Source organism: Mobula hypostoma, chromosome 2, assembly GCF_963921235.1.
Source record: "Mobula hypostoma chromosome 2, sMobHyp1.1, whole genome shotgun sequence".
Lineage (NCBI taxonomy): Eukaryota > Metazoa > Chordata > Chondrichthyes > Myliobatiformes > Myliobatidae > Mobula > Mobula hypostoma.
The window spans coordinates 241,996,295-242,021,846 of NC_086098.1; the positions used below are offsets into that span (position 1 = coordinate 241,996,295).

Sequence of the window (25,552 nt, forward strand, 5' to 3'; positions counted from 1 at the left end):
CCTTTTAAGACCATAAGACGTGGGAATATAATTAGGCCAGTTGGCCCATCGAGTCTGCTCTGCCATTTCATCAAGGCTGATCCATTTTTCCTCAGCCTCAATTTCCTGCCTTCTCCCCGTATTCCTTTATGCCCTGATTAATCAATAATCTATCAACCTCTGCCTTAGATATACATAAAGAATTGGCCTCTACAGCTGTCTGTGAGAAAAGAATTCCACAGATTCACTACTCACTGACTAAATAAACTCCTCCTCATCCCGGTTCTCAAAGACTGTGTCCTTTAGTCTTAGAGTGGACATGGAGAGCAGGTTTCCTATGGTGGAAGAGTCTATCAAGGTCTTTCACCATTCGATAGGTTTCAATGAGGTCACCCCTCATTTTTCTGAATTCTAGTGAACACAGGGCCAGAGCCATCAAACGCTCTTCGTATGACAACGTGAACCTCCTTTGAACCCTCTCCAGTTTCAGCACAGCCTTTCTAAGACAACGTGAACCTCCTTTGAACCCTCTCCAGTTTCAGCACAGCCTTTCTAAGATGGAAGGGAACGGTACGTCGCATCCGGAGTGTCTCCGGTTAGCGGACGATTTCCCTCCACGCCTCTCTGACGTAGTGGGGAACCGCGTATGAGGCAAGTTACAGCAGTGGTTTGCCATTGCCTTCTGCCGGGTGAGTTTCCAAACAGATCACCAGCTCGTAACCCAGCACGGATGGAAAGCGTGCAGGGGAGCCGGCTGGATTCGTCCCGAAGTCCGACGCTGATGCCACTACGCCACCAGCCGGGTCTCTTTCTAAGATTAGGGGCCTAAAACTGCTCACAATATTCCAACTGAGGTTTCACCTGTACTTTACAAAGTTTCAACATTACATAGAAACATAGAAAATAGGTGCAGGAGTAGGCCATTCGGCCCTTCGAGCCTGCACCGCCATTTATTATGATCATGGCTGATCATCCAACTCAGAACCCAGCCTTCCCTCCATACCCCCTGACCCCTGTAGCCACAAGGGCCATATCTAACTTCCTTTTAAACATAGCTAATGAACTGGCCTCAACAGTTTGCTGTGGCAGAGAATTCCACAGATTCACCACTCTCTGTGTGAAGAAGTTTTTCCTAACCTCGGTCCTAAAAGGCTTCCCCTCTATCCTCAAACTGTGACCTCCCCAACATCGGGAACAATCTTCCCGCATCTAGCCTGTCCAATCCCTTTAGGATCTTATACGTTTCAATCAGATCCCCCCTCAATCTTCTAAATTCCAACGAGTACAAGCCCAGTTCATCCAGTCTTTCTTCATATGAAAGACCTGCCATTCCAGGAATCAATCTGGTGATCCCTCTATGGCAAAGATGTCTTTCCTCAGATTAGGGGACCAAAACTGCACACAATACTCCAGGTGTGGTCTCACCAAGGCCTTGTACAACTGCAGTAGTACCTCCCTGCTCCTGTACTCGAATCCTCTCGCTATAAATGCCAGCATACCATTCGCCTTTTTCACCGCCTGCTGTACCTGCATGCCCACTTTCAATGACTGGTGTATAATGACACCCAGGTCTCGTTGCACCTCCCCTTTTCCTAATCGGCCACCATTCAGATAATAATCTGTTTTCCTATTTTTGCCACCAAAGTGGATAACTTCACATTTATCCACATTAAATTGCATCTGCCATGAGTTTGCCCACTCACCCAACCTATCCAAGTCACCCTGCATCCTCTTAGCATCCTCCTCACTGCTAACACTGCCACCCAGCTTTGTGTCATCCGCAAACTTGGAGATGCTGCATTTAATTCCCTCATCCAAGTCATTAATATATATTGTAAACAACTGGGGTCCCAGCACTGAGCCTTGCGGTACCCCACTAGTCACCGCCTGCCATTCTGAAAAGGTCCCGTTTATTCCCACTCTTTGCTTCCTGTCTGCTAACCAATTCTCCACCCACACCAATACCTTACCCCCAATACCGTGTGCTTTAAGTTTGCACACTAATCTCCTATGTGGGACCTTGTCAAAAGCCTTTTGAAAATCCAAATATACCACATCCACTGGTTCTCCCCTATCCACTCTACTAGTTACATCCTCAAAAAATTCTATGAGATTCGTCAGACATGATTTTCCTTTCACAAATCCATGCTGACTTTGTCCGATCATTTCACCGCTTTCCAAATGTGCTGTTATCACATCCTTGATAACTGACTCCAGCAGTTTCCCCACCACCGACGTTAGGCTAACCGGCCTATAATTCCCCGGTTTCTCTCTCCCTCCTTTTTTAAAAAGTGGGGTTACATTAGCCACCCTCCAATCCTCAGGAACTAGTCCAGAATCTAACGAGTTTTGAAAAATTATCACTAATGCATCCACTATTTCTTGGGCCACTTCCTTAAGCACTCTGGGATGCAGACCATCTGGCCCTGGGGATTTATCTGCCTTCAATCCCTTCAATTTACCTAACACCACTTCCCTACTAACATGTATTTCGCTCAGTTCCTCCATCTCACTGGACCCTCTGTCCCTTACTATTTCTGGAAGATTATTTATGTCCTCCTTAGTGAAGACAGAACCAAAGTAATTATTCAATTGGTCTGCCATGTCCTTGCTCCCCATAATCAATTCACCTGTTTCTGTTTGCAGGGGACCTACATTTGTCTTTATCAGTCTTTTCCTTTTTACATATCTATAAAAGCTTTTACAGTCCGTTTTTATGTTCTCTGCCAGTTTTCTCTCATAATCTTTTTTCCCCTTCCTAATTAAGCCCTTTGTCCTCCTCTGCTGAACTCTGAATTTCTCCCAGTCCTCAGGTGAGCCACTTTCTCTGGCTAATTTGTATGCTACTTCTTTGGAATTGATACTATCCCTAATTTCTCTTGTCAGCCACGGGTGCACTACCTTCCTTGATTTATTCTTTTGCCAAACTGGGATGAACAATTGTTGTAGTTCATCCATGCAACCTTTAAATGCCTGCCATTGCATATCCACCGTCAATCCTTGAAGTGTCATTTGCCAGTCTATCTTAGCTAATTCATGTCTCATACCTTCAAAGTTACCCCTCTTTAAGTTCAGAACCTTTGTTTCTGAATTAACTACGTCACTCTCCATGTTAATGAAGAATTCCACCATATTATGGTCACTCTTACCCAAGGGGCCTCTCACGACAAGATTGCTAATTAACCCTTCCTCATTGCTCAAAACCCAGTCCAGAATAGCCTGCTCTCTAGTCGGTTCCTCGACATGTTGGTTCAAAAAACCATCCCGCATACATTCCAAGAAATCCTCTTCCTCAGCACCTTTACCAATTTGGTTCACCCAGTCTACATGTAGATTGAAGTCACCCATTATAACTGCTGTTCCTTTATTGCACACATTTCTAATTTCCTGTTTAATACCATCTCCGACCTCACTACTACTGTTAGGTGGCCTGTACACAACTCCCACCAGCGTCTTCTGCCCCTTAGTGTTACGCAGCTCTACCCATATCGATTCCACATCTTCCCGGCTTATGTCCTTCCTTTCTATTGCGTTAATCTCTTTTTTAACCAGCAACGCCACCCCACCTCCCCTTCCTTCGTGTCTATCCCTCCTGAATATTGAATATCCCTGAACGTTGAGCTCCCATCCCTGGTCACCCTGGAGCCATGTCTCTGTGATCCCAACTATATCATAATCATTAATAACAACCTGCACTTTCAATTCATCCACCTTATTACAAATGCTCCTTGCATTGACACATAAAGCCTTCAGGCGCTCTTTTACAACTCTCTTAGCCCTTATACAATTATGTTGAAAAGTGGCCCTTTTTAATGCTTGCCCTGGATTTGTCGGCCTGCCACTTTTACTTTTCCCCTTTGTACTTTTTGCTTCTACGCTCACTTTACACCCCTCTGTCTCTCTGCACTGGTTCCCATCCCTCTGTTGTGAACTAACCTCCTCACACCTAGCCGCTTTAATTTGATTCCCACCCCCCAACCATTCTAGTTTAAAGTCACCTCAGTAGCCCTCGCTAATCTCCCTGCCAGGATATTGGTCCCCCTAGGATTTAAGTGTAACCCGTCCTTTTTGTACAGGTCACACCTGCGCCAAAAGAGGTCCCAATGATCCAAAAACTTGAATCCCTGCCCCCTGCTCCAATCCCTCAGCCACGCATTTATCCTCCACCTCATCGCATTCCTACTCTCACTGTCGCGTGGCACAGGCAGTAATCCCGAGATTACTACCTTTGCGGTCCTTTTTCTCAACTCCCTTCCTAGCTCCCTATATTCTTCTTTCAGGACCTCATCCCTTTTCCTACCTATGTCATTGGTACCTATATGTACCAGGACCTCTGGCTCTTCACCCTCCCACTTCAGGATATCTTGGACACGATCAGAAATATCCCGGACCCTGGCACCAGGGAGGCAAACTACCATCCGAGTCTCTGGACTGCGTCCACAGAATCGCCTATCTGACCCCCTTACTATCGAGTCCCCTATCACAACTGCCCTCCTCTTCCTTGCCCTACCCTTCTGAGCTACAGGGCCAGACTCTGTGCCGGAGGCACGGCCACTGTCGCTTCCCCCGGGTAAGCTGTCCCCCCCAACAGTACTCAAACAGGAGTACCTGTTGTTAAGGGGCACAGCCGCCGGGGTACTCCCCATCACCTTCCTTTTCCCCTTCCCCCTCCTAACCGTGACCCACTTGTCTGCCTCCCGTGGCCCCGGCGTGACCACCTGCCTTCCACTCCTCTCTATCACCTCCTCGCTCTCCCTGACCAGACGAAGGTCATCGAGCTGCAGCTCCAGTTCCGTAACGCGGTCCCTTAGGAGCTGCATCTCGATGCACTTGGCGCAGATGTAGACGTCCGGGAGACTTGGAGACTCCAGGGCCTCCCACATCCGACACCGAGAACAGCAAACTGCCCTCACAGTCATAATGCCCCTCTCCTCAAATAGCAACAGAAAATGAATGTCAAACCTTCCTCGCCTCGCCCGCTTCCGCCTAAGCCCGGTGAGCCGAAGCCCTTAAGTCTTCACTCCGCTGCCCGCTCTCTGAGGCTCTGTTCCTTTTAAATCTGCCGCGCTGCACTGCCCGACGTCACACGCCTGCGCAGTCCCGCCTCTCAGAAAGCCGTTGGAGAAAAAAAATAACGAAAATTTCAAAAATCTCTTTTTCGGCACTCCCACTCAGACTCTCAGACTCCTTCTTCGAATCTTTGCTTTTATATTCTAGTCCTCTTGAAATGAATGGTAACATTACATTTGCCCTCCTCACTACAAACTCAACCTGCAAATTACTTTTTTTCTGCGCCAGTTCCCCATAACCGTTAATTTATTGATCTTTCAAATACTTATACACCTTCACCTTAAATATAACGAACGATCTGAAGTCGATGATCTACCCTCGAATGCAGAGTTTCAGAGAATTTCGAGAGAATTAATTTCTTAACGCATTCCAAGTTAAATGACTTTATTTTATAACCATATCCCTTGAAATGTGTGTATGTGTGTGTGTTTGTGTGTGTGTGTGTGTGTGTGTGTGTGTGTGTGTGTGTGTATCTGTGTGTGCGTGAGCGCGCGTGTCCCTGTGTATATCTGCCTGTCTCTGTCTGTCTATGCGACTGTGTGTGTGGAGGGTGGGGGTGGCGGCGGGGGGGGGGTCTGTGGGTTTATCCGTGCGTCCGTGCGCGCTCCTCCTTGTGAGTGTGCGTGCGCGCGCATCTTCCAGCGCCCAGGCGAACTGAATCGAACCGCAGTCCGAGACCTTTCAGGCCAACTGGCCGTTCCGTTTTTGGTTTTGTCCACATTCGGAAGAAGGATGTCTGTGCAGAGCGCATGACAAGTGGACTCTTCTCAACCTGTCAGACATCACAGTTGAGGCCAGTTCATTGGCTATATTTAAAAGGGAGTTAGATATGGCCCTTGTGGCTAAAGGGATCGGGGGTATGGAGGGAGTGCTGGTACAGGGCTCTGAGTTGGATGATCAGCCATGATCATACTGAATGGCGGTGCAGGCTCGAAGGGCCGAATGGCCTACTCCTGCCCCTATTTTCTATGTTTCTATGTTTCTAACACGCCAATTAGTCCCGCGGCGGGGTTATTGCAAAGCTGATACAGTATAATCGATGAATTGATCGTAGATTTCAGGAAGGGGAAGTCGAGGGAACATCCAGGGATCGAAGGGGGACAGGGCGAGCAGTTTCAAGTTCCTTCGTGTCACCATCTCTGGGGATCTATCCTAGGCCTAACTTATCGATGCAATTATAAAGAAGGCAAAACAGCGGCTACTTCATTAGGAGTTTGTGGAGATTTGGTTTGTCACCAAAAACACAAGCAAATTTCTACAGGTGTACAGTACCGTGGAGAGCATTCTAATGAGTTGCATCACCGTCTGGTAGGGAGGGGCCACAGCACAGGATCGGAAAAAACTGCGGAAAGCTGTAAACTCAGCCAGCCCCATCGTGGGCTCTAACCTCCGTAGTATCCGGGATACCTTCAACAAGCGATGCCTTAAACAGGCGGCAACACGATCAAGGACCCCCGTCACCCAGGACGCACCCTCCCCTCATTGCTACCGTCAAGGAGGGGGCACGGGAGCTTGAGGACAGACGCCGCCACCCCTCCATCAGATTTCTGATTGGACAATGAATTGATAAACTTTTTCCCCTCTCTTTTAAACAGGATTCCGATTCGGCTTCTGATAACACGATCATTGGGAATTCCTTAGCAGGAGCGGGCAGGCGGCGTTCTTCATAATGATCCTGTGATAAAAGATGCAAAGTTGTTTGGTGATTGCGGAACTGATCCTGGTTACTCTGACCCAATTAGTAATGAAGGGCAGCGGGAGGGAGGGAGGGATTACACTGCGCTTGGACCCGCGGCGTCCAGCCTGAATCCGGGCACCAGATTCCCTCTCCAATCGGTGAAACGGAAGCGCTTCCAGTTCGCGAAGTAACGCGGCGACACTAAAAGTTCCGCGGTTCATCCAACAGCAGATCTCAGATGTTAAAACCTGAAGATCCGCGGCCACCTGCTAAACTTAGAGCGGCCCGTGTGGAGTAGGTCACAGGGGGACCCCGTGGAGTATGTCACGGGGGGGGGGGGGAGAGTGTGTATCAGTATTAACAGGGAGTCCCTGGAGTATATTTGCTCTTATAAGGGGTCCTCAGGAAGGATATCGATATGGGGAATGTATCGGTTTTCACCAGGGGCCCCCCTGCAGTGTGTCAATGTTTCCAGGCGGTCCCGGGAGGAGTATCGGTGTTTGCAGAGGGTCTCGGAGAGTGTATCGGTATTTACAGGGTGTCCCAGGAAGAGAGTGTCGGTGTTGACGGGGTCCCGGGGAATGTGTTGGTATTGACAGGGAATCTCGGAGAGTGTGTCGGTATTTACCCCATGAAGAGAGGGTCGGTATAGACAGGGGTCCCGGGAAATGCGTCGGTATTGACAGGGGATCTCGGAGAGTGTGTCGGTATTTACCCCATGAAGAGAGTGTCGGTATTGACAGGGAATTTCGGGGAGGGTGTCGGTATTTACAGGGGTCCCGGGGTGGGGGGGAGAGTGGTGTTTGTATTCACAGAGGGTCTCGGGGAGAGTGCGTCCATGTTTACAAGGGGTTCCGGGAGTGTGTCGCTATTCTCCTGGGGTGTGTGTCCATGTGTCCAGAGGCTGCTGGGGTATATGTCCGTCTTTAGAGGGGTTATATAAAATTTTGAGGTACATCAATAGAGACAGCAAGAAGTTCAGAGAGGACCTGAGGAAGATGGCTGGAATCGGTAACACACTGTCTAAGGTGTGGGGCAGTGAGAAATTGTCAAGGCATGGGGGGGGGGATTGGGGTGGGAAAGGGGGTGGCTACGGACCAAGTGCTGGTAGATGGGACACGGTGGAATGAAATGGATAGTACGGGCATGTTGGGCCGCAAGGTCTGTTTCTGCTTCTGCGCGGCGTGACGTTGCAACAGTAAACACAGTTACACGCACATCCTCTCCTGGAAACAATTCATGAACTAGAACCGTGCCTGGTGATCGTGGGTGAAATGGCGCGAGATGGCGCCCCATTGTCAACATGTCGTTCTACACCCCCACCTCCCTCACCCAGCCCCCAGCCCAGTGAGACCCATGAAACCCGGCACCTGGCTGCTTGTTCAGGAGGTCGCTCCGGCCTCCTGTCAGATAGAGCGGCCGCGTTCTCTGCGGAACCCCAAGTCCATTCTTCCTTCGTGAGGCTCCAGTCTCAACTTGTGACCGTGATTTTAATGACTATACAAACGTGCTGCAATATTCCCCCAGGTTCTTTTTTAGAGCCGTGCGGACCAACCATTGCACAAAGCAGGAATGTTTTTCACGGCCCGAAAACTGCCCGACATTTTTTGTTGTTGTAATATGCATTTTACGGATTCAGCGTTCAGTGGGCATGCGGTTGATTAACAACAAACTACCGACTTCAGTTCTGTGTTTATTGTTGCAATTTGTAACAGAGCTGTGACTTGAAACACTGACAATGTAAATACGTTGAATTTCTAAAATGTATCACAGTAAAAGTTGTGGTGCGTTTATTATTTAGAAAATTTATGGATTATAGTCATTAACGTAATTAATTACAGCGTATTTCACATTTATATTAACAAAAAATTGTTAGCAGAATTTTAAAATTATATTAACATAATTTCAAAATTAAATTAACTACATAAAAAAAGGTTCCAGCTGCCTGGCAACAAAGGCTATGTGCGTGGGAGCATTTCAGTTACTGTGTGGCCGTGCACCCGTGAAACTTAAAGGGAACAGTGGTGACTTTAGTGACTGAAATGCTGTATGGTAATTATGTGTGCTGTGCGTGACTATATGTACTGTGTCTTGCACCTTGGCCCCAAAGGGACGATATTTCGTTTAGCTGTAAACATGTGTACGGTAAATTGAACACTGTCGTGGCGGTTAGCGCGACATTATTACAGGTCGGGCGTCGGAGTGCAATGCCGGCATCTTCTGTACGGCCTCCACGTGCAATGCGTGGGGTTTCTCCGGGTTCTCCTGGTTAACTCCCACAGCCCAAAGACGTACCGGGTAGGTCCATTCGTCCCGAGATTAGGTTAGGGTTAAATCGGGATTGTCGGCGGTTGCTGGGCGGTGGGACTCGAAGAGCCTATTCGGCGCCTCTTCTCTAAATAAAATAAATAACGTAAAGTCTCTTAATCTGAGAAGGAACAGGCCTCCGTCTCTCCATCGGGAAAGCCGTGCACATTGGTACTGGGTTAGGAGATAAGGTAAGGGACCAGGAAAAGGCCATTCTGCCCTTCGAACCATCGGCACTATCCAGCAAGGTCTGGGCTGGCCTACCGCGGCATCGTTTCCCCGCTCTGTGTTCCCATGCCGCTTAATATTTAGAAATCATTCGAGCGTTTTTCCATAAACGTTTGAGCTCTTGCATTCCTCTGGTCTACTGAACTCCAAAGATTCTCCCTGCCATCCCTCCTGAGCTCAGTCTCAAAGGGCTACTGCCTCCCTCTTACTTTTATTATTTTCCTATTTAGATATAAAGCCGGTAACAGCACCCCCCCCCCCCCGGGCATTACACTTATGTGACCAATTAACCTATTGATTGTTTCATCTGGAGTGGAAGGGAGACCGAAACAAACCCACACGGAAGCGGGAAGAACGTAAAACTCCTTCTAGTCAGCAGCGGAACCGAACCCAGTCGTTGAACCGGCAATAATCTTACGCTGCCGAGCTTCCCCTCTGACGGACCCTTTGGCCCTAGGCTGCACCTGTCACAATGGGGGCGCTGGGAACGGAACCGAATGCAAGTCATAGACACTGAAGTACTAGGAACAGGACTTGACTAGAGTAGGGACGTGACAGGATACAGACAAGGAGCAGGGACAAGAACGCAGACTTGGGCTAGGACATGGACCAGACACAGGGAACCCGGACAAGGAAACATGAACTAGTAGCCTGGGCATGGACTCCGAGCCAGAGACTGGACAAGGACCCAGGAGCTGGGTCTTGCCTCGGGCTCGGACCCCAGAACTAGGCAAGGACATGACATAGCTACAGGACAGGACGTGGCTGGGGACTTTGTTCTTGAGGCTTGAGGCTGGGGTCTTGGCTCTTGAGCTTGGAGACAGGCTGGGGTCTTGAGACTTGAGGCTTGCAGGCTGGGGTCTTGGGTCTTGAAGCTGCAGGCTGGGATCTGGAGTCTTGAAATGCGGAGGCTGATAACTCGGAGGCTGGAGTTCAGAGACAGACTGGGAACTGTACATCAATATAGAGCCGGGACTATCCTTCGAAAAGCTGGGACTCATCTTTAACACGACACAAACACGAGACAGGACAGTACATAGACATAGAGCCGGGACTTATCCTTAGACAAGCCGGGACTCAGTTTTATCTCCACTCCAAGGTGGGACAGGTCCCTCCGTTGGGTAACGGCAGAACGGCCTGACTTACCCGCGGAGGCGAGGACAAAACAAGACAGATCCCCCGCAGGGCAACGGCAGAACGGCCTGACTTACCCCACGGAGGCGAGAACAAGAAGAAACAAACACCAAAGAACGACAGACGGTTCCATCTCTGCAGCGGGGTTGCTCCGAGTCGCAGTTCGGCCAGCAACCTCAGCTGGCTATGGAAACAGCCGGATCCCTACCACAAAGACAGCTCCGACTACTGACAGCAAGCCTCCATGAGGGGATGGTTCCCCAACACGGCCTAAAGATGGTAAGTGGTCACTCTAGCCTTCCACCGGCAGGTTGCTCCCAGGAAATCTTGACAAGACAAACCAGTAGCCCACAGTCACCCCCAAGGCTACTTGTATTTCAAGCTCCAAGATGGGAATCAGGTGCCTATGATTAACTCAACCAAAACAAGGGACAGCTGGAAGACCCGGAGTCCTATGTCCACGGACCGGACCGTGAACTGGAATGCGGACTTCACATGACAGCACCTTAAGGCCGTTTTAAAAATGTATTCATTTATAGGATGTGGGCGTCGCCAGCCAAGCCAGCATTTATTGCCCATCCCTAGTTACTCTTCAGAAGGTGGTGATGAGTTGCCTTCTTGAACCGCTGCAGTCCCTGAGGTGTCGGTACACCCACAGTGCTGTTAGAGAGGGAATTCCATGATTTTGACCCAGTGACAATGAAGGAATGGCGATATGTTTCCAAGTCAGGATGGTGAGTAACTTGGAGGGGGATTTCCAAGTGCTGGTGTTCCCAGGTATCTGCTATTCTTGTCCTTCTAGATGGTAGTGGTCGTGGGTCTAGAAGGTGCTGCCTTAGGAACTCTGGTGTGTTGTTGCAGTGCATCTTGTAGATAGTACACATTGCTGTAACTGTTCATCGATGGTGGAGGGACTGGATGCTTGTGGAAGGGCTACCAATCAAGTGAGCTGCCTTCTACTGGATGGTGTCGAGCTTCCTGAGTGTTGATGGAGCTGAACTCATCCAGGTAAGTGGCAAGTATTCCATTACACTCCTGACCTGAGCCTTGTAGATGGTGGACAGGCTTTGGGGAGTCAAGAGGTGAGATACACGCCGCAGGATTCCCAGTGTTTGACTGGCTCTGGTAGCCACAGTGTTTATATGGCTAGACCAGTTCAGTTTCCTCTCAGTGGTCACCCCCCAGGTTGTTGATAGTAGGGGACTCAGTGATGGTGATGCCACTGAATAAAAAGGGTCGAGAGGGGTGTTTGTGGGTGGGTGCGGGGTGGTGTAATCGTTACTTCGATTTAGCCTGATAAATGAGGTTACTAGTGAGTACCAGGTTAACCTACTCAATCAGTGAAAAGCAACCTGGCTTTCTTTGTGTTTGGCTTTCACTTTGTCACCACCGTTGTCACGTACCCCGTGACGGGTTACAGAACCAGCAGAAATACAAGACACCTTAGAGTCTGGTATTGTTATTAACTAATGGTATTTATTAGTAACTACGCAATACAGTAATATAAAATCAGATATATCAAACAGGTTAGCAAAGATCATAGATATATAAGTCCGGAAATATAGAAATCAAGCTTCTTCAAGCCGAGGGGTAAATGGATGCAGTGATGGGTAAAGTTCAGTTCAGTTCGTGGTATTGAGTTGAGTAGTGATGGAGAGAGAGAGGTGTGGTGGTTGTTCGAGTAAGCCGATGCCGTCGATTCTTCCTGTTGTCCTCCGAAATCCTGTAGAAGTCACCGAATGTGACCACAACAAGGGGACTGTTTTCTGTGGTGGAGTTATCAACCCAGGCGAGGTTTGAGCACACTAAGAACTTCCCACCGGTCACACCTTTTCCACACTGCAAGAGCCACCGATCGATCCTCCAAAAACCCACCTTTCTGTGGGCACAACAAAGCTCACCCAGTGTCCAAAACCATGTGTCTGTCTATCAGCTGACTTTCTATTCATCTCACCACGCTGAACACCAGCTCCATCAAGTAGCTCCTCCCTCCTCTCTCTGTCAGAACACAGAAGCTGGCAGTGTCTATGCTACAGAGAAACCATAACACCATCTCAAAGCAGTCTTCACCTCTCTCGGTGTTTGATTGGCTCTGGTAGCCACGGTGTTTATATGGCTAGACCAGTTCAGTTTCCTCTCAGTGGTCACCCCCCAGGTTGTTGATAGTAGGGGAACACAAGGTGTTTGTGTTACACAACTCTCTCTCTCTCTTTTTAAAGGCACAGTCCATAGAAAATATGACCCCTAGGAGTACACAACCTTGTGTTTGGCTTTCACTTTGCTATCACCGTTGTCCCTATTATTTTAGAATAATCCTTGTTAAAACGGTCAAAAAAAATCTAGATAAAATGCATGCAGGTCACCAATTGGACCCAGAAAACCTCCGACTCATGGGCCAGGCCGATGGCTGGTTTATTCCTGCTCCGGGACCCCACCGATTCGGGAGAGAAGGCAGAGCGAGAAGTAACGAGGAGGGGAAGAGAGGAATCAGAGTCAGACACTGGGAAATATCCACAGGCCGAGGCTTCTCTTCACAGGCTTTATTCCGTGCTCTGCTGCAGCCCGTCACCACAAGGGTCAAACTACAACGGCTGACAACGATGTGAGGAGTTAGCATCGGCCAGTGGGGCCGAGACTGGAATAGAAAATCCTCAGTGGGCCCCTGCCTTCCACTCATGGCTTGGGGATGGGAACGCAGTGAGATGCCAGAGGGGAGAGATCATACGCTGGGGGGATGTGAGGAAAACAGGCTGGGCTGTGGATGTGCTCTGGAGGAAGCAGAGGCCGGGGAAACCATGAACCGAACGTGGGTTGGGGGAATAAAGGGCCGTGACATGTGGAATGTGCGTGGTGAGTTAGACGCAAATATCTATGACGTGGAGAGTGGACCATAATACCGCATAATAAGGAGGCGGGAAGGACGCCGACGTCATTGACGTAGAGGAAGGGACGGGGAACGCCACTTTAGAAGGCGATTAGCAGAGCTTTGACGTGATAGAGGCTGTGAGACCGTGACGTATAGCGGACGAAGCAATAGCAAGTGGAGACTGGGAGATCATGACGTAAAGGGACCGGGAATGACGTAAGGGGCGCTACTGATCACCGTGACGGGACCGGAGGCGTGACGTAGATAGGGTGCGGTCATATCCATGACGTGTAAGGGGCGGGGCCGGTACCGGGAATCCTCACACCATCTTCATGTTAAACTTGCTGTCGCCGCCGCCCCCGCCCTCCTCGCCCCGGGCGTGCCGCACGAATTCGATGTGCGTGTTGTGTTTGATGGGCCCACACATCCGGCTCCAGATCAGCAGCAGCGAGAAGCAGACGCTGACCACGCCCAGGAAGGAGCTGAGGCCGAGGCTTGTAGCGATCAGCAGGGCGCGGCGCCCGATCGTGTGGTGGAGGTGCGGGTCCAGGGTGGCGCCGCCCAGCCCCAGCTCCCGAGCCGAGAGCGGGCGCACCAGCAGCACGGCCGAGGCCGTGTCGTTGCCGCCGGCGTTCCGGGCCACGCAGCGGTAGGTGCCGGCGTCCGTCGGGCGCACGCCGCTAATCTGCAGCGTGCCGTCCGACAGCAGGCGGCTGCGACCGGCCCCGGGACCCGATATGGGCCCGGGCCCGGGGAATAGGACCTGTCGTCGAGGGTTGATCCAGACAATGTCGGGCGGTGGTTGTCCGTCCGCGGCGCAGCGCAGTCCGACAGTCTGAGCCTCGCGGGCCCGCAGCCGTTGCGTCTTGTTGCGGATGACTGGCTTGCGGCAGCGGAAAGCGCCCACCGGCAGCGGCTCCTCCAGCTTGGTCAGTCGCCGGCCGCGCAGCAGCGCTGGCGAGGCGCAGACCGGCTCGGAGCCCAGGAAGTAGAGCCGCCGGCGCCGCCGCATGATCCAGAGCAGCCGGCAATCACAGGCCAGCGGGTTGTCGCCCAGGCCGAGGCTCTGGAGGCTGGCCACGGAACGGAAGACACCTTGCTCCAGGCTCGGTAGACGGTTGGCCGCCACGTCGACCAGCCGGAGACCGGCTAGGCCGCGGAAGGCTCCGAGGGCCACCGTGACCAGCTGGCCGCCCACCAGCCGGAACTCCTGCAGCCGCCACACGTGGTGAAGCAGGGCGGGGCGGATGACTCGGATCGGGTTGTGGGAAAGGTTGAGAAAGCGGAGCTGCGCCTGGAGCCGGACGGCGGCGTACGGCACCTCGGTCAGGTTGCAACGCGTCACCGACAGCCACACCAGGCTAGGGCCCTGCAGGCTGCCCATGCCCAGCTCGCTGAGCTCCGGCCAGCCGTCCAGCTCCAGGGCCCGCAGCCGGCCCATGTCCCGCAGCCAGCCGTCCGGCACCGAACTCGGCCCCCGCAGGCTCCGCAGCCGCAGTGCGGTCAGGTTGGCCAGCCGACCTAGGGCAGCGACCGGAGTCTGCTCCAGCGTCGAGCCGGCCACCGTCAGCTGCTGCAGGCCGCCCAGTCCGGCGAACGCATTGGGCCCGATGTGGACCAGGCTCGGGGCTCCCACCGCCAGCAGCCGCAGCTGGCTTGGCCCCGCGAGGCCGTGGTCCAGCAAGGCCACCAGCGGGTTAAGGCTCAGGTCCAGGGAATTCAGATCCAGGAGACCGCGTAGGGACCCCGGCTCCAGGTACCGCAGGCGGTTGGCTCGCAAGTTGAGGACCGAAAGGCGATCGAGGCCTTCGAAGCAGCCGGAGTCCAGATGGGAGAGCAGGTTGTGGCCAAGGTCCAGCTCCTCCAGCCGCCGGGCCCAAGCCGAGGGTCGGGTCCAGTCGCTGCGGCCCACCCTTCTGATCAGGTTGCGGCTGAGGTCCAGCGTTCGGGTGCCGGCCGGGACTCCGCGGGGGGTGGCCTCCAGCCTACGGCCGTCGCAGCGGACCGTCCGGTTCTGGGCTGAGCACTGGCAGGCGGAAGGGCAGCTGGAGCCCGGGTTCAAGAGAAGGAGGGAGGCAACGCCCCACAAAGCAGCGGCGGGTCCCGTTCGGATGGACATCCGGCCCGGAGCTGTGGGTAAAAAGAAAAGGCATATTAGGTTGGTGACAGGGAACGGATGCTCCAAAACGCTGAACACTACAGTCCGGTGGGGTATAATATCCCAGCTCCCTGTTCCTCTGCCTTAACTATCAGAGTGCTTGCGTTACAGTAAATGCAGTTTATTGTATTAGGCCTTCCTGATTCTTCATCTAGCTCCTACCCTCCAAGCTTGTTTTAACAAATTCGACATGTGCTGCACCAGTCCCGCGTCCCAGCCCAACTTCCCCGCCAGCATAACCTTAACCCTCCCGAGTGGTTAAGAGTGACATGGATTGAACATTGGCTGGCTGACAGAAAACAAAGAGTAGCGATTAACGGGTCCCTTTCGGAATGGCAGGCGGTGACCAGTGGGGTACCGCAGGGTTCAGTGCTGGGACCGCAGCTGTTTACAATATAAATGATTTAGATGAGGGAATTAAAAGTAACATAAGCAAATTTGCTGATGACACAAAGCTGGGTGGCAGTGTGAAATGAGAAGAGGATGTTATGAGAGTGCAGGGTCCCTTTAAAGATCCTGGTCCGCTCTGCTAATTGGCGTATTTAAAGAGCACCTGAACTCAGGTTTGGGACTCAATGTGGCTGGTTAATAAATTGACATGGAAGCACCATATCAGTAAGATAACTGACTGGAGCATTAAATATCCTCAGGTGTCTATTTGGATATTCTTGAGGTGCTACACGAAAGTCTTCGCTGACGATTTATATTTGTTTAATTAGATCGGTTCTTCATTACGGCTGTGTGGCTTATGAATCAGCTTTACCTTCATTTTTAAAACGTTTGAATGTGATACAAGCAAAGGCTTTAAGAATGTGTTGTGGTGCAGTAAGGTCGTCTCCTGTTTCGGCTTTACTGGTTGAAATGGGACAATTACCCTCACAGCTGTGGGGGATGAAGTTGTTGTTACCATACTGGGTTAACTTGAGGGGACAGAAAAATGATCACCCTCTGTTAAAGGTCTGTTGAAAAACTGTTGGAAACATCACAAGGGGAGTGTTTTTAGTTTGGGTCGCTGGGTTCTCATCACGCTAGGAATATGGGTTTACTGGATTACACAATATGGCCCACTGTCATTTTCTCGCTAACCCCACCGTGGTGTTTTCCAATGGCTTTAGCTGATTTTAGGTTGCATAGTTTAATGAAATCCGAGGATCCTGATTTGCCCGAGAGTCTGTTGGTTCATCAATATCAGGATGTGGACTACAAATTACAACTGGAAATAGAAAAGGCTTGTCAGAAGGGCAGTGTTATGATAATTGTGGGGGATTTTAACAGGCGAGTAGATTGGGAAAATCAGGTCAGCACTGGGATCTCAAGAGAGAGAATTTGTAGAATGTCTGCGAGATGGCTTTTTAGAACAGCTTGTTGTTGAGCCCACTAGGGGATCGGCTGTACTGGATTGGGTATTGTGTAATGAACCGGAGGTGATTAGAGAGATTGAGGTGAAGGAACCCGTAGGAGGCAGTGATCATAACATGATTGACTTCACTGTGAAATTAGAAAAAGAGAAGCCGAAATCTGATGTGTCGGTATTTTAGTGGAGTAAAGGAAATTGCAGTGGCATGAGAAAGGAACTGGCCAAAGTTGACTGGAAAGAGACACTGGCGGGAAAGACGGCAGAGCAGCAGTGGCTGAAGTTTATGCGAGAAATGAGGAATGTGCAAGACAGGTGTATTCCGAAAAAGAAGAAATTTTCGAGTGGAGAAAGGATGCAACCATGGTTGACAAGAGAAGTCAAAGCCAAAGTTAAAGCAAAGGAGAGGGCATATAAGGAAACAAAAATTAGTGGGAAGACAGAGGATTGGGAAGTTTTTAAAACCTTACAAAAGGAAACCAAGAAGGTAATTAAGAGAGAAAAGATTAACTATGAAAGGAAGCTAGCAAATAATATCAAAGAGGATACTAAAAGCTTTTTCAAGTATATAACGAGTAAAAGACAGGTGAGAATAGATATAGGACTGATAGAAAATGATGCTGGAGAAATTGTAATGGGAGATAAGGAGATGGCGGAGGAACTGAAAGAGTATTTTGCATCAGTCTTCACTGAGGAAGACATCAGCAGTATACCGGACACTCATTGGGTGGCAGGGAAGAGAAGTATGCGCAGTCACAATTACGACAGAGAAAGTACTCAGGAAGCTGAATAGGCTAAAGGTAGATAAATCTCCCAGACCAGATGGAATGCACCCTCGTGTTCTGAGGGAAGTAGCTGTGGAAATTGCGGAGGCATTAGCGATGATCTTTCAAAAGTCGATAGATTCTGGCATGGTTCCGGAAGACTGGAAAATTGCAAATGTCACTCCACTATTTAAGAAGGGGGCAAGGAAGCAAAAAGGAAATTATAGACCTCTTAGCTTGACGTCGGTTGTTGGGAAGTTGTTGGAGTCGATTGTCAAGGATGAGGTTACAGAGTACCTGGAGGCATATGACAAGATAGGCAGAACTCAGCATGGATTCCTTAAAGGAAAATCCTGCCTGACAAACCTATTACAATTTTTTGAGGAAATTACCAGTAGGCTAGACAAGGGAGATGCAGTGAATGTTGTATATTTGGATTTTCAGAAGGCCTTTGACAAGGTGCCACACATGAGGCTGCTTAACAAGATAAGAGCCCATGGAATTACAGGAAAGTTACATACGTGGATAGAGCGTTGGCTGATTGGCAGGAAACAGAGAGAGGGAATAAAGGGATCCTATTCTGGTTGGCTGCCGGTTACCAGTGGTGTTCCACAGGGATCAGTGTTGGGGCCGATTCTTTTTACATTGTACATCAACGATTTGGATTATGGAATAGAGGGCTTTGTAGCTAAGTTTGCTGACGATATGAAGATAGGTGGAGGGGCCGGTAGTGTTGAGGAAACAGAGAGTCTGCAGAGAGACTTGGATAGATTGGAAGAATGGGCGGAGAACTGGCAAATGAAGTACAATGTTGGAAAGTGTATAGTTATGCACTTTGGCAGAAAAAATAAACGGGCAGACTATTATTTAAATGGGGAAAGAATTCAAAGTTTTAAGATGCAATGGGACTTGGGAGTCCTCGTACAGATTACCCTTAAAGTTAACCTCCAGGTTGAGTCAGTAGTGAAGAAGGTGAATGCAATGTTGGCATTCATTTCTAGAGGAATAGAGTATAGGAGCAGGGGTGTGATGTTGAGGCTCTATAAGGCGCTGGTGAGACCTCACTTGGAGTACTGTGGGCAGTTTTGCTCTCCTTATTTAAGAAAGGATGTGCTGACGTTGGAGAGGGTACAGAGAAGGTTCAGTAGAATGATTCCGGGAATGAGGGGGTTAACATATGAGGAACGTTTGTCCGCTCTTGGACTGTATTCCTTGGAGTTTAGAAGAATGAGGGGAGACCTCATAGAAACATTTCGAATGTTGAAAGGCATGGACAGAGTGGATGTGGCAAAGTTGTTTCCCATGATGGGGGAGTCTAGTACGAGAGGGCATGACGTAAGGATTGAAGGGCGCCCTTTCAGAACAGAAATGTGAAGAAATTTTTTTAGTCAGAGGGTGGTGAATCTATGGAATTTGTTGCCACGGGCAGCAGTGGAGGCCAAGTCATTGGGTGTACTTAAGGCAGAGATTGATAGGTATCTGAGTAGCCAGGGCATCAAAGGTTATGGTGAGAAAGCGGGGGAGTGGGACTAAATAGGAGAATGGATCAGCTCATGATAAAATGGCGGAGCAGACTCGATGGACCGAATGGCCTACTTCTGCTCCTTTGTCTTATGGTCTCTATGTTAAAGAAAATTATTGAGATATGTTAACCTTTTTTACTGATGGATCAAAAGATAATTAACAGGGAATGTCGGAGTGGCTATTTTTGTGCCTGAATTACAGGCAACAATAAAGAAATGTCTTACTAACTATTTATCAATGTATACTACAGATTTGGTTGCCATAAGGAAATCTGTCCTTATAAAGTTATAATTTGTTCAGATTCTTTTCCAGTTTTGACTAGTCTTAAAACAGGTCGTTCTAGCAGTGGGTCAGATTTACTGCTGGAAGCTCTTCAAATTTTATTTCACATTCAAGGTATTGGTCTACATGTTCTCTTCTTGCGGGTCCCGGCACATAGAGGTGTTGAGGGGAATGTGCAGGTTGATTGTTTGGCCAAAAAAAGCTGTTAAAAGTTCATCTGTCGATATAGATCTTTCACTGAACTGTGAGGTTGGCAGGGTTAAGAACGAGGGGATTCTGGCCAGACTTGTGGGATAACGGGCATAAGGGGAGACACCTTTACAGAATACACAAACTTGGATTGATGGGAGAAGGGGATAAGACAATAAGGAAAAGAATTATATTGATTCAGCTTTAGAATTTGGCATCTTATGCTTAATTATTCCTTATATCTTGTTGGAAAACATCACTCGGGTGTAGATGTTGTCATCGCTATGAAACAGTTGAACACATTCTATTACAATGTGAAGCTTACAAGGTTGAAAGAAAGCAAATGCAGGCTTTGGAGATTGACAGTTTTCACTGAAAAACTTTACCAAGTTATGGAAGTGACTTTAATCTAATTCACAATTTACCCTTTCATTACAATCTATAGGGTTGTTATTGGAGGAGGGGGGTAATTTCGTTTTCAAGAACTAGTAAGTTTTTTCCCCAACTCTCTACACCACACTCCAGTCCAGTTGGTGGCGGTAATGCACCTTCAAGTGGGACTGCCTATCGCCATTAAAAGTCAGAGGAGGAAGGTTTGGGACTCAGTCGTCAACTCAACTTTGGTGCAGTCTGCAATTGCGTTAAGTATTTTTCTCTTCTTTGGATTTTCGTCTCGTCAGTTTTTCATCTAATCAGGAGCCCTGTTCTCGTCTCAGTCTCGATTCTAGTCTCGGATACTCCCAGCACTTGGGTCCTTACCACCCGCGTGCAGGTCTCCGGTCACAATCCCGGGAGCGTGGGGCTGGGCTGTGAGGGAGGAGCGGCCCACCCGGAGTCTTCGGCATGGGAAGCGACGTAGACGGAGACGCATGTCACCACTTTCCCCTCATCAACGGGTCCAAGAGAAGTCAAGAGCCGCAGGTAGACTTGCACCGCGGAAGGAAACAGGCCCTTCGGATGGAGTTCTACTCTCGACTTTGCCAGTGACTGGCTGAACGAAATTTTATGTTGGACACGACTTTTATCAAAAAATCTTTGACCTGGAGTAGATATTCCTGATTGGCTCCCACTACCATCCACCCGGAACAGCGCTACTGATACCCCACAGCCCCAAGGCCCGGGTACGATCCCGAGCTCCCCCGTTCTATGTGTGTGGGGAGAGAGGAGAGTTTGTTTCTCCCTGTGACCACACGGGTTTCCATCCCCTCCCGCATCCCAATGACGTGCGGATTCCGGTGGGTTAATCGGCCGCTTTAAAGTGTGTGAGGGAGGTGCAGAATCAGGGTCGGGGGGGGGGGGCGGCGTTGGCGTTGATGGTTTCGTTCGAATGGGTGTTTGACGGATGGACTCGGCGGGCTGAAGGGCTCCAAATGTCCCGGTAGTTATGACCCATTGAGCCGTTGGGGGGTCAGTGTCTGGAATCCTCCGGGTAAAGAAAACTTGTAACTGTCTCGGAACTCGAGCCTACTTACTCCTTCAGGTCAAAATGGAAGCGTCACGACAGGGCCGACGGCGGAGCTTGGAGCTGTGGTCACGGTGTGGCTGTGGACCTGCCAAGTGCGGGACCAGGCCCCAGGGCGACGCGGCCGGCTGGTTGTTCACTACCGCTCACAATCCCAGGGCAAGGCCCCGAGCGACTCCAGCCCGGTGCTATTGAATGCAGAGGAGAATCTCCACTGCGTCAATAAAGAACCATCCTGCTTCGGGTGAGTGCGGGGAAAGTGACTATGAGAGCGTAACCAGTCTTTCCGTTATCTCCCCTCTAAGCAAACTGTAAATCTGAAAGAACATTAGATCATGCGGACACTCAGTCCTCGATTATTGTCATTTAGAAATGACAATATAGTCATAGTCCCATAGGAACATAGTCCCTCCTCTGCACTCATTCTGAAAGACATACACCATGTGAGCTAGACTCCTCACACAAAACGCAGGAGGAACTTGGCAGGGCAGGCAGCATCTGTGGAGAGAAATGAAACTCTATTTGAGGGCCTTGGCCCGAAATGTCGACTGTTCGTTTCCCTCCGTAGATGCTACCCGACCTGCTGAGTCCCTCCAGTATTCTTTGTGTGTAGCTCCAGGTTTCCATAAGACCAAGGATTAGGCCATTCGGCCCATCGAGTCTTTCTGCCATTCTATCATAGTTGATTTACTATCCCTCTCAACTCCATTCTCCTGCCTTCTCCCCGTAATTTTTGACTAATCAAGACCCTATTAACCTCCGCTTTAAATGTACCCAAAGACTTGGCCTCCACAACCTTTCTTCCGTCTACAAATACCTTGGTTTCCTCTGTTCCAAACCCGGCCGGTGTAACTTATCTCGCCGCTACCACCTCCCACTCCCGATAAAGTGATGGTTGAACGCCAGACCCTCTCCCGTTCCCGCCGTAACGCAATAACCGGAACCGTAGCAGAGTCTCCACCATCAGATTTCTGAAAATGAATCCATGAACATTAACTTCTCCCGGTCTCTTAAATTTAACCAGTCTCCTTCAAAGTAAAGTTTCAACTGAGCTTCGAAACTGCGGAATTCAATACCTAAAACTCTAACACGAGGAGATCTGCAGATGCTGGAATTTCAAGCAACACACGTAAAAGTTGCTGGTGAACGCAGCAGGCCAGGCAGCATCTCTAGGAAGAGGTACAGTCGACGTTTCGGGCCGAGACCCTTCGTCAGGACTAACTGAAGGAAGAGCTAGTAAGAGATTTGAAAGTGGGAGGGGAAGGGGAAGATCCAAAATGATAGGAGAAGACAGGAGGGGGAGGGATGGAGCCAAGAGCTGGACAGGTGATAGGCAAAAGGGATATGACAGGATCATGGGACAGGAGGCCCAGGGAGAAGGAAAAGGGGGAGGAGGGAACCCAGAGGATGGGCAAGGGGTATAGTGAGAGGGACAGAGGGAGAAAAAGGAGAAAGAAAAAGAATGTGTGTATATTAATAAATAACGGATGGGGTACATGGGGGGAGGTGGGGCATTAGCGGAAGTTTGAGAAGTCCAATCGTACAGGTCACCCCTTCCTGAGAAAAGGTTTCAATGATCTAAGAACTTGAAACCCTGCCCCCTGCACCATCTCCTCAGCCACTCATTCATCTGCGCTATCTTCCTGTTCTGACCTTCACTAGCTCGTGGCACTGGGAGTGATCCGGAGATCATCACCTTGAAGATCCTACTCTTCAGCCTGCTCCTCACTCCCTAAACCTACTGCGCAGGACCTCTACCCCCCCCCCACCTGTCATTAGTACCAACATGTACCACGACCTCCGGCAGCTCTCCCTCCCCTTCAAGAATATTTTGTAAACGCTATGGGATTGCTTTGAGACAGTACACAATCTGGAGCAACGTTTTCAGAATTTAGTGTGAGTATCGCTCTACGGACTTCAGCGTAGATCGTGGTAAAAAGAGAAGAGGTGCTTGTCTGAGAAAACATTATAAAAGCAGAGATGTAATGCTGAGGCTTTCGAAGGCATTGGTCAGACGTCACTCGGAGAACTGTGAGCAGCTGTTTGCCCCTTATCTCAGAAAGGGTGTGCTGGCTTTGGAGAGGGTCCAGGGGAGGTTCGCGAGCATGATCCCGGCAGGAGAAGATTAACGTACGACGAGCGTTTGATGGCTCTGGGCCTGTACCCACTGGAGTTTGGAAGAATGGGGGAGGAGCTCATTGAAACCTGCCGAATATCGGAAGGCCGAGAGAGAGTGGACGTGGAGATGGTTCCGATAGTGGGGTACTGGGACCAGAGGGCACAGCCTCAGCCGTGACCGAAAGGCGGAACAGATTTGACGGGCCGAATGGTTCGGTTCTGCTCCTATCTCTTATGGTCTTGAATGATTTTTAAATGGGGGCAATTTCTTAGGGTAAAGGGGGAATCATCTCCTAGGCTGGGTCGCTATTGGTGTTAAAAGCTGGAGATGGGGATAAGGTCATCGAAGCAGAGACTGGAAAAGCTGCCCGACACTGCTGTTTATCCCCGAGGTGTATTCTGTGGCGTCGTTCAGTGATCGGCTGATTCGTGTTATTTTGTTTCTATAACCTAAAACCACAAGCCATGGCAGCACCACTCGGCCCGTCGAGGCTGCTCACCACCCCACCATGGCTGATTTATTATCCCCGTTCTCCTGCCTTCTCCCCGTAACCTTTGTCGCCTTGACTATTTCAGTGCCTACCAACCTCCGTTTTAAATGTACTCCGCAGCCGTCGGTGGCAACGAATTCCACAGATTCACCGCCCTCCGGCTAAAGAAATCCCTCCCCATCTCTATGCTAAAGGGACGGCCCTGCACGCTTCTGAACTCCAGCGGGCATAGGCCGAGAGCCATCAAACACCCTTTCACTCCTGGAATAATTTCCGTGAACCTCCTTTGCATTCTCTCCAATGCCAGCACATGCAAGGGACCCCACCTTGCTCACAATACACCGTGAGATCTTATTAACTATTTTTTCGTTCGGTAAATTTCTTTATAGAACTATAATAAAGTGATTTTACAAACTTTCCACACCTGTACATTGTCTCTTTTATTTGCGGATACGCACTGTTGCACCAGAAAAGAACAAGGAACGAATTATAAAACATTTTCGTGGCAGGCGCCGCCCTTACCTCTGGAGCATGGTCCGGAACGGGAGTGATCTCCGTTAAGGCACAGGTCAGACTGAGCCAGGGCGAGGGGCGAGGTGAGCAACCGCCTCCGCTGAGCCAGCGGGTTCGCCCAGAGGCTCCCGTGCCCGCTGGGATCGGGTGACAGGTCTCCTCCATCCAGCGATATCCTGTGACCGTGTCCCTGGCGCACGGCCCGCGATCAGGTTGCAGCCACGCTATTGTTCCTCTCAATATTTAAACAGAGGACTGGCGCAAACAAAGGATCGGGGTTGTTGTGGACAACAGAACGATTTGTCAGGGCGTGCCGGCAGTGGTAACCAAAGCTCAGAGACCTTGAGATGCACACTCGCGCGACCAGGATACTCTGCTGTCAAACCGAACCCGGGCGCGGAGATGATCTTTCAATTGACACATGTTGCTTGAATTTCCAGCATCTGCAGAATTCCTGTTGTTATCGTTCAACTGAGTTATTTTAAATGAAACACACACACACACACACACACACACACAAGCTCCCTCTACACTGTCCCATCACACACTCACGGAAACACCGACGAACACACATAAAAGTTGCTGGTGAACACAGCAGGCCAGGCAGCATCTCTAGGAAGAGGTACAGTCGACGTTTCGGGCCGAGACCCTTCGTCAGGACTAACTGAAGGAAGAGTGAGTAAGAACACACTCACGGAGTCAGACACAGAGTGAAGCTCCCTCCACACCGTCACATCACACACTCCCAGGGTCAGACACAGAGTGAAGCTCCCTCCACACTGTCCCATCACACACTCCCGGGGCCAGACACAGAGTGAAGCTCCCTCCACACTGTCCCATCACACACTCCCGGGGCCAGACACAGAGTGAAGCTCCCTCTACACTGTCTCATCACACACTCCCGGGGTCAGACACAGAGTGAAGCTCCCTCCACACCGTCCCATCACACACTTCCAGGGTCAGACACAGAGTGAAGCTCCCTCTCCACTGTCCCATCACACACTCCCAGGGTCAGACACAGAGTGAAGCTCCCTCCACACTGTCTCATCACACACTCCCGGGGTCAGACACAGAGTGAAGCTCCCTCCACACTGTCTCATCACACACTCCCGGGGTCAGGCACAAGGTGAAGCTCCCTCTACACTGTCCCATCACACACTCCCAGGGTCAGACACAGAGTGAAGCTCCCTCTACACTGTCCCATCACACACTCCCAGGGTCAGACACAGAGTGAAGCTCCCTCTACACTGTCCCATCACACACTCCCGGGTCAGCACAGTGTCTCAGCTGATAGATCCGCTGCCTGACAGTCAGTGCAGGAGACCCAGGTTCAACCCTGACCGCGTGGAGCCGACACTTTCTTCCTGTGATCCTGTGGCTTTCTTTTCCACCTGGAGGTGAGGGGGAGGGGTCCCTTTAGAACATAGAACATAGA

The 25,552-nt window shown here is 50.2% G+C and overlaps 1 protein-coding gene across 1 annotated transcript in view; it reads right to left on the reverse strand.

Moving 5' to 3' along the window:
* LOC134358016 (leucine-rich repeat and immunoglobulin-like domain-containing nogo receptor-interacting protein 3) overlaps window positions 1–20,404 on the reverse strand; it is a 42,603-nt gene extending 22,199 nt beyond the window's left edge. The window contains exons 1-2 of the mRNA XM_063069881.1: window positions 20,293–20,404; window positions 13,588–15,392 (exon numbers count right to left, since the gene is read on the reverse strand). Of these exons, the coding sequence (XP_062925951.1) occupies window positions 13,588–15,392; window positions 20,293–20,404 (1,917 nt within the window). The remainder of the gene's footprint in view (window positions 1–13,587; window positions 15,393–20,292) is intronic.
* Between the last annotated feature and the right edge of the window lie 5,148 nt (window positions 20,405–25,552).